The sequence below is a fragment of the Notothenia coriiceps genome, unplaced genomic scaffold (assembly GCF_000735185.1).
Source record: "Notothenia coriiceps isolate Sejong01 unplaced genomic scaffold, NC01 NC01_scaffold00037244, whole genome shotgun sequence".
In the NCBI taxonomy this organism is placed as follows: domain Eukaryota; kingdom Metazoa; phylum Chordata; class Actinopteri; order Perciformes; family Nototheniidae; genus Notothenia; species Notothenia coriiceps.
In genome coordinates, this window is record NW_011369945.1 from 20,616,175 (window position 1) to 20,625,570 (window position 9,396).

Below are 9,396 nucleotides of genomic sequence, written 5' to 3' on the forward strand. Positions count from 1 at the left end.
CTCCGTATTGAACCATAAATGTTATGGTAATGATGGATTATCAGGTAATAATTTTCAAAGATGAACCACAGACCACATATGGCGATTAATCTTCAGAGCCGTTATATCGCTTGTGGGATCGCCCTTGAAACAACAATTTGGACAGAAAACAGCAAAGGTAAAGAAGTATTTGTCGTATTGGGGCTAACGTATAAGTGAGTTGTGTGTTTCCTTTAGCTGGCTTCATCGCTGCCCCGGCGGTTTTGGGTGTGATGACTACTTATATCCATTGGAATCTGTGGGGAATCTCAGCTTTCAAACCGCTATTACTAGTTTGTGCAGATCAATGAAGTATCACAAATTATTTCCTAACCGTGATTAGTGCTAAGTGCGTTAGCATCTTTCGCTTACTGCTTATTCCAGAGGCTCTCGTTAGACTTGTGTTTAGTTTCGGTAAAAATAGTAATATCGTCAGGTAGCCTGAGTTTTTTCCCGTAGGACTGGTATGGACACATTCCATAGTTTGTTGAACATGTTACAGAGCCCTCAGACGCCTGGGTTTCTTGCAAGACATGTTTGCGGGAGCCCCGCCCCCGGGGGAGGGTTAAAAAATCTTTTTGGACTAGCGCGAATAACTTAAGTAATTTACTTTTATCACCGCTTCATCTGCCTGATATTTTCTAGGACCTATCGATGAATGGGAATAGAAATGAAACAATACTAATAGTCCAATGGTGATGATTTAACAAATGTCCTTTGTCCTGTCCAAATAATAATTTAGAAAAGTTATTAATAGGCTAAACCAACTGGAGAAAAAAGAGCGTAATCTATTCCGTACTTTTTGAGAGCATGAGAAAACAGCATTTCTGTCATGTTACTTAAAGGAAGGAATGAAATCAAGTAATCAAAATAGTTAGTTATTATTTTCCCTGTCCCGTATTGATGATCGTAAATAATTGAGCTTTTAGCGTAAAACCACTCTTTCTTGTCCAGCCCACAGTAGGGTGGACTGGAGTGGGGTTCGGAGGAACGGGGTCTGGATTCGGGCACGTCCGGGCTTCCACGTGGCCTCATCCCCAGATCCCTGTAGAGGATCTTGTCCTGGGGATCAGCCTGGAGGTCCGTTACAAGGACCCCTGAAGCACTCTGCAGACCAGGGGTCTGAGCTGAAGAAACAACAGAAGAGGTTGATTACAACAGTACCAACGTAATAAGGTGATCAATACAAAATAGATTAAATTTGAAAACAAGCCTACCGGCAATTCAAGTGCATGTGAAGCGAGCCTCGGTCTCAAGAGTCGACAAAATCTCCAAAGGTTTGAAGGCTGAAGCGGCTGCTGGCATCTGAGACACAGGGGGACAGATCCATTTCAAAAAAATTCCTAAAAATCCTTAACTGTAAATTTTACCATGTTTAACTGCGGATTTGAATGTTTGTCCTGGGTTCAAATAATCAGCTTTCACAATATATGCACTACTATATTTTAGGGACCAGGATGTGAACCTTCCGGAGCAGTTGTGAGGTTTGGCACCGGGTGATAAAGTACGTCCGGGGGGCTGCCGGGTCCTGGCAGGGGACCAAGCAATCCCAACTAGAAATCATGTGGAAGGGTAAAGCTCCAGGGGGGCTTCCCAACAGGGAGGTGTAAATCTGAGAGGATGGGCCTGAATCCTCAATTTTACCTGGAGAAACAAAGTTTAAGGTAAGATTCTTGGTTCACATGGCTGAGGTCACGGGAAGGATTTGGAACCGGAGCTGATGTCTCCAAAGCCTTTTGCCTGTATATTTTTTGGGCCAGTCCCAAGGACGGGAAAACCAGGGCAACATTCTGAAAAATATTTTAACTTCAAAACATCCTGGTTCCTTTGTTTCTTCCAGCTCTCCCACATGCGGGCGTCCAAATCAAGCAAGATCCACCAGGACTTGACAAGGTGGGTATGAAATTGGGGGAATCAAAAATCATTGGCTTGCCATGGCCTACCACCAAAAGTGGGGCAAGTGGGGACATATATTGTATGGAACAATAACTAACATTAACAGGACACTCTATACCACCGATTGCTTTTGGGCGCCAGGTAGCTAAACCCTTTTCAAACCCTCAGTAACGAATTGGAATTACACTCCCTTGTTACCCAATGGTATTTATAGAAAAATAATTAAGGCAGGTTGGGCGGAATTCAGTGTCAATGGATTCCCCATTACCTCTGGTAAGCAAGGTAACATCATACAGGCTTGGGTGTGTTGTCAGTTGTGCTGGTATGGGTTGGTGGATGGGTTGGCGGGACCCCAGCCCCTGGGCACCCCCCCCCACAGTCCAGCGAACGGCCAGGATTTTCACAGGGGTTAGCGCACGACTGGGCCGTTCAGACAGCCAGCCCTGGGGGGGGGGGGGGGGGGGGGGGGGGCGCAGCTGTCCAAGCGGGACCTCTATCACGCACAGATAAGCCTGCCCCACGGGTATAGCCAGCCCTGACCCCCCAGGGGACACAACAACGGCTGGAAGAGGCCGGGAGGAGACAAGGGACAGACTGCCTGGGGACGGGAGGAGTGGGAACACTTCACTGGAGGGACGGGGAGAACAAGGAATTGCAGTGGGAAACACCTGGGTCTGCACAGAGCTATCAGAAATCAGAGATTCATGGATATGAGATATTATACTAATTTTATCATCACATATCCAATAGCCAACACATAAAAAAAAAATATTTCCTTGCCTGGTAATATGACGCAACGTTCCCCACCAAGGACCCAAATTCTTTTATTTATACCTTTTCAATCTTAACCATTTGTTAGTCTACTATATTTTTACTTTTTTCCATTTTCCCAAAAATCGCATGTTCATCCATTTTACAACCTCTTTTTTATATCCTCTGTCCCTAAACCGGGCTGGTTGACTCCTCCCTCTATAGTCAGGGCAAGGCTCGAAGACACAGGAGCTAAACCCAATCCGAACACACACACACACACACCCGCAGCCTGGCTGGGAGTTTGTGTGTGTGCTCACACACCGACTCACAGCCTCGCCGCGTCCCGCCGTCTCAGGGAGGAGAGATTGGCGGGGCTGCAGCTGAGAAAAGATTGAGTGTGTGTGTGTGAGGAAGTCCGCGGATTGGCCCATTTGGGTATGGGCACGTCACTGTACCCAGGAAGAAAACAATGGAAGAAGAGAAATCTCCAACGAGGCGTTCTGGGGCAGCACAGACAGGTATTTTCTGTTAGAGTTTTACTCGCTACAGGGTGTACTTTGAGGGTTTGTGACTTTGCAGACCGTTTACATGCATAAAAAGCTAACATAACATACAAGGGGACGGGTAATAACCGGAAAAGCATGACATGGGACATTTAAAATAAACTGCACAGAGGTTTAGTTTGACTATTTATGTTTAATAATTATTTTTTTGGTTGTTTCACTAGATTTATTTAATTATTATTTAAAAAATATATAGAAAAAACTGAATATTGCTAAATGCAACCATGACAGTTGTTATGTGTGTGTGTGTGTGTGTGTGTGTGTGTGTGTGTGTGTGTGTGTGTGTGTGTGTGTGTGTGTGTGTGTGTGTGTGTGTGTGTGTGTGTGCTTGTTCACAGACTGCAAAAACCTTAATCAGGCCAAGTTGGGTCCAATGTTGATTGATGACACACACATACACCACTGTAATGTTGCCGCTCCTATAAAGCCCTGCACTAACCCCAGCGATGTCTTAACATCGTCTGATAGCCAGTTAATAAGACCGGACCTTGCTGGATGGCAGCTGGAGCTCAAATGGCTGGAAAATGGAAATGGCTGTGTGAACAAAAGCATCTGCTAAATGAAAAGCATTGACTACAAACCACTGCCTCTAAGTGCCCTCACAGATGCAGTATTGTTTATTTCTTATTACATTACACTAGTAAATAAAATGGATACAGGACATTATCCGCCCCTTTGTGGATGCTACTAAATCACTTAACTTGCCTGAGATAGAGATCCTATGATCAAGGCCATTTCCTTGTACTTTATTTTATGAAGATGGCCACAGTGCAGTTACTCACAAAAGGAGATGAATCTAATAAATCATGATTACATTGGTTTATCCAAAAACATTGTGTAGCTCAGCAGTTGTTTTTGTGTCGGTAATATTTCATGCTGCTTTGATACCTGTAGATGACAGCTATTCCTCATCATGTGTTGAGGTGTGTGTGTGTGTGTGTGTGTGTGTGTGTGTGTGTACCATCCAGTTCTTTTGCATAACAGTAAACATCAAAAAGCTCTTTCGGGTCCCTCTTCCCATAATTCCTCACTCCAGCAGAGTACTCCTTGTGTCCATAGCAACCAAGCTCTGGCAGCTCGACAGAATAGCTGTGGAGACGAACATGTGGGAGTCAAAACTGTGAATGAACCTCGTTTTTACTAATCATACAGTCTTTTTAACTCGGGGACATAGTACCAACAACGTCTAAGCTCACATATCAAAGTGTATATCTTCATTAAGACTCTAAATGTCAGTTAGAAAAACATTCTTATTTGCAATCTCTTTTAAAGGGCAAGAGAGTAAAATCAATTAAAATATAATTAGCAGCAACGTAACAATGTTGGTAAAAGGAAAAACATGAGTCTGAAGCAGATAAAATTACAAAACTGAATACTAATTAAGACTGCAGATAGTAAGATACAAGTGGAAACGAACTGTACACAAAACAATCTTAAGGTATTACTTGACCAATCAGATCCAGTGCCTAAATGTAGTCCCAGACACAAATGGTTTTATACATTTCCCCACAAGTTGAATTATTCCTTTAAGTAAAAATGCCTAATAATCCAGTCCAATTTCAGTCTTCAAAACGGTGAATATGAATATGCTTTCTTGTTTTTCTATGACTGCAAATCGTTTATAATTGGGGTTAGGACTGGGGGTCAAGTAAAACGATCCATTTAAAAAACCTGGACTGATGAAGATATTGAGAAAATTATCTGCAGATTTAATAATAATAATAATAATTAATAAAATTGCTTCACACAATGCAACTAGTGAGCAACACCAAGTATGTGAGGATCAACAGGAAGTTATTGAACGCCTCCTCACCGGACAGTCTGATCATCCAACCATCCCGCCGAACAGCTGGCGAAGCCGTCATAGTACGCCGCCCACAGCTGGGCAGGTGTGGCCATCTGAGCTGAGTTCTCCTGGCAGGCCCGCTGGGCATCGGTGAACGAGAGGGCGTATCTGGAGCTGGGAGCCTGATAGTGAAACACCACGCCTACACGAGCAGACACAGGGACAGGTGGGGAGGTGTTTATCTGAGACATACAGCCGGGTTTAATGTGACTAAATCAGTGGGATGTAATCAACAAACAAGTCATTCTGGCCCCAAGCAGATCAATCTAACAGTGGGTGACTTTAAGCTTAAATTTCACAGATGGGCACTCCGAACAATTATCATGGGTATTCACTCCAAACTCTTTAATTAAAATAATTACACAATTGCTCAAGTGGAAAACTAGATAGCATGAACAACACAAACACACGCTGCATTAATGAAGTCAGTCATTACGATACTGATATAGTGAATCAATGTTATTAATGTTTAATTAAATACAAACGCTAAAAAGGGTTGGCAGTGCTCTTGTTTTCCAGCTGCCATTATCTATTTTACACTATCACAACAAGCCTGGATTGCAATAAATGAGAAAAATCAATTAAGAATGTTAAAGTATTTGTGTGTGGATGCTGCTTGGTCCGTTAGAAGTGTTTTATTCTTTAATACAGTATGTCCGTTAGGCACTAAACTTTTCTCACAGTCCCGTCAGTGGTTGCTGCACTTACCGGATACCACCAGGGGCACAGTGTCTCTCTCATAGTCGTTGCCCATGACAACCTGACAGTGGTAAGTGCCTGAGTCGTTGGTGCGGACACTGGAGATCTCCATGGTAGCATTCAGAGGATTGGCAGCGTATCCTGGCAGCATGACGCGGCCACTGAAAGCCTTATTCACCTTTATTACATCACCTTTGGCACAGAGAGACAGGGTTCTTCAGTATGAGTCTCCATTGGCATCTTGCAGATTTTTAGAGATAAAACATAAACTTATAAAGGGTCTAAGATACATATTAACATGTCTTCTCAATGGCTCGGTCCTATGTCAACACACACTTTTCTGCCAAACACAGTTTAGGTCATTTCCCACGAAATACTTTTGTATTTGTGTTTTTTGTCTTTACTTTTCCCACTGGGTAGTGGACGGGGATCAGCTTACAACGTGACTCTCAGACCATTCAGGATTCATTTACTAATTCAATGTGATTAAATTAAATCAACACAATACTGACAAAGCAAATGTTCTCGAGTTAAATAATGGTTTAATTTCTAACTTTAGATTTAATGGTTGCTTATTTAGTCTTTTATATTTAACATTATAAAAATAGAAAAGGAAATTGAAATGTAATCTTTTCAGAGATGTTAAAATATAATCAGTATTTTTATTTAATTTGAGTGGTTTAGTTAAAAGTAATGATCTGCAGCCTACTCCTACGTCCACCTGTTACTTTTGATTATTTTCACTGCATGCTGCATTTAAAAACCTGGTGAATGGGCAACCAGTATAGTTTCTGGACCTGAAACAAATTAGTAAAAGGCACCAACACTTTAAAGGGGGGTAAATCCCATCAGTGCCATGCTTTGACTTTGCTTAAATAATTTCACTCAAGGATCTTTTTGAAGTATTTACAAGTTACTATTAGGATTGATGTCCTTTTAATACCAGGAGCTACGTTAAGCTTGTTATTCGCAGCTCTTTAACTCATGAGGTTTGGATTTATTCATTACATTCTTCCAGCTGAGGAGAGCTGCAGATCAGCGGGGACAATTGTGTTAACACACACACATAGTTTGATCCATTTTTAATATAAAAACATTGATTAGCGCACCTTTCACGTTTACTCTCTAAGCACTTGAGATGTTATCTGACTGAGTAAAGTAATGTAGGTCTCAATCAACAGCTGACCCAGATCATCGTGTCCTACTTTTACCTTTAGCAGAAAGCACAGTCTGCTCATGAGGAGCCCCCTGTCCCTCGGCTGGTCCTCTGATGCGGGTCCACAGGACGTGGGGGGGCTTGGGGGAGGAGCTGGTCTGGAGGGTGAAGACACAGGGGAGGACGGCTTTGCCTGCCAGCGTTTGTTGGACTGTAGGATGTGTGATCCTACGCATGTTAACTATGGAAGAGACTGCACCTAGAGGACGAACAAGACACCAGAAACAATTAGAATCTAATTAAATGTGTTGGTCACTTTGCTTACAAGGGAAGAAAATAATGGACGTTTAATTGCATGTCTGACAGACATGAACAAGGCTGGTGTTTGAATAAGAGCTTGTCTCACAGTATTCTTCACTCAGCAGTGGAGGAGATGTACAGTATATGCATATGAGCTGTACTGTAACCTCTAAGTCTGCTACAGTAACAAGACCTCAGGGATTCATTAGCAAGTTCACACTCACGTTTCNTCTCATAGTTGAGGTATACCTAGGATGAAAATTACAGGCCTCTTTCATCTTTTTAAGTGGGAGAACTTGCACAATTGGTGGCTGACTAAATACTTTTTTGCCCCACTGTATATGCATATGAGCTGTACTGTAACCTCTAAGTCTGCTACAGTAACAAGACCTCAGGGATTCATTAGCAAGTTCACACTCACGTTTCCACACGAGGAACTGCTTCTATTGTACCAGCAAAGAAACATAATACTGACCCATTATAAGAATCCCACACATAATTATATACATGTATACACAGACAAGAGTAGCAAAAAATCACACATAAGTAATCACAGCGGCTCCAACTTAAAGAGGCCTAATTATGCTTTTTTGGGGTTCCCCTTCCCTGATGTGTCATATAGGTTATTGTATATGTAAATGGTCTGCAAAGGCTAAAATCCCCAAAGTTCCCTCTAGAAGGAGTTTCCCACACACTCTGCCCCCCTGCCTGAAACGCCTCCATTGGACTCTTTGGTTTACTTCTATAACATAGTGACACTCGTGCTTCTATTGGATGTATGTATAGGCTAAGGGGCCGGACATCTCTAAGGGATTGACCAATCACGACAGAGCCAGCCAGCTAACCAATCAGAGCAGACTGGGCTCTGGTCTCAGACAGAGGTGCTGCAGCACAGGCAGTATGAGAAAAATAGAGCACTTTTTGAACATTAAAGCATGGAAACAGGTCACAGTAGAGTCACTAAATACAATTATGAACCTGGTAATGAGCAAAACATCGTCCTCTTTAATTATTTATTTGTATGTCTAACCTATGTTTTCATAAATGATTCAAACTGTCTGTCAAACCATTTGATTTACACTTATTTAATGTGAAGATAGGCCTAACTTGAGCCACTGTCACTGTGAGAGACAGGTTCACCGGTCTGCAGATTGATATCAGAGGCCTGTACGACGAAGCCATACAGGTAGCGAGCTAACTTCAGGGGGTCCTACGACACTGGTTCTCTTCTTAGCGGGCTAGATCTCCATGGTAACTTATGCTGAACGGCTAGCCTGGTCCGGAGCAGGTTAGGTTCCAGGATAAGAGATCAACTCAGTGAAAGCACCGCCTGCTGACCAATCAGAGCTCAGTGTGCGAAGTTTAAAGCGATCAAGTCATATTACAGGAGAAAGGAAATACAGAAAAACTGCCGTTGCAGGAAAGACGGCCGGCATAAATCACCGACTATGTGAACGTGAAAATGAATAGAATATCACCTCCCATCTTCAGAGCAATCTGACTATTATAACATTAGCGTTAAGAAAGCTTACTTAAATATCTGCCACAACACAATTAACCGGATCAAAGTAACATTACGTAGCCTACAGTCCGTGGCACTGTGAGTGCAGACGTCGATGTGTCCCATTATCATTCATATCATATCACATCATAATGTATAACATATTTCCGAGTCAGCTGAGCCGTGTCTGGGCTTGCAACACTCCTTGTGTCACATACTGTATGCAGAAGTATTATTTTAAGCAACACATTAAGTTGACGAAACACTCGAGTCAAATGTAATTAAAGTCAGATTGTGTATCATAAACCTGTTAATGTACGCATTCAAACACTTTTTCTTTTAGCAGCTGTATTCACCTTGCAGGTGCAGCTATGAGGCTTTCATCCTGGATAAAGTGTTTAAGTCATGGATGTTTAAAGTTGAATGCCTTCATATTTGTCTAATTATAGTTGAGTTTTCATTCAGGAAGTATGACGCGCTGCGCTGTCAGTACGCTTGTCCATGTTTGTGATTGGTTGAATGGTTACCACCCCTTTTATGTGAACACGCACCTAACTAGATAGGGCAAAGCTGGCTTGAGTTAACGAGTTGATAACCAGCGTCGTAGGACAGTTTAGCGAGAGCACGTTTGTTTTGGATTAGGTAAACCGGGTAACTCAAACAT

The 9,396-nt window shown here is 42.4% G+C and overlaps 1 protein-coding gene across 1 annotated transcript in view; it reads right to left on the reverse strand.

Moving 5' to 3' along the window:
• LOC104965402 (aggrecan core protein-like) overlaps positions 1-7,188 on the reverse strand; it is a 24,549-nt gene extending 17,361 nt beyond the window's left edge. Inside the window, exons 1-4 of the mRNA XM_010794357.1 lie at positions 6,987-7,188; positions 5,785-5,967; positions 5,044-5,218; positions 4,192-4,319 (exon numbers count right to left, since the gene is read on the reverse strand). Coding sequence (XP_010792659.1) covers positions 4,192-4,319; positions 5,044-5,218; positions 5,785-5,967; positions 6,987-7,167 — 667 coding nt within the window. The 5' untranslated portion in view covers positions 7,168-7,188. The remainder of the gene's footprint in view (positions 1-4,191; positions 4,320-5,043; positions 5,219-5,784; positions 5,968-6,986) is intronic.
• Between the last annotated feature and the right edge of the window lie 2,208 nt (positions 7,189-9,396).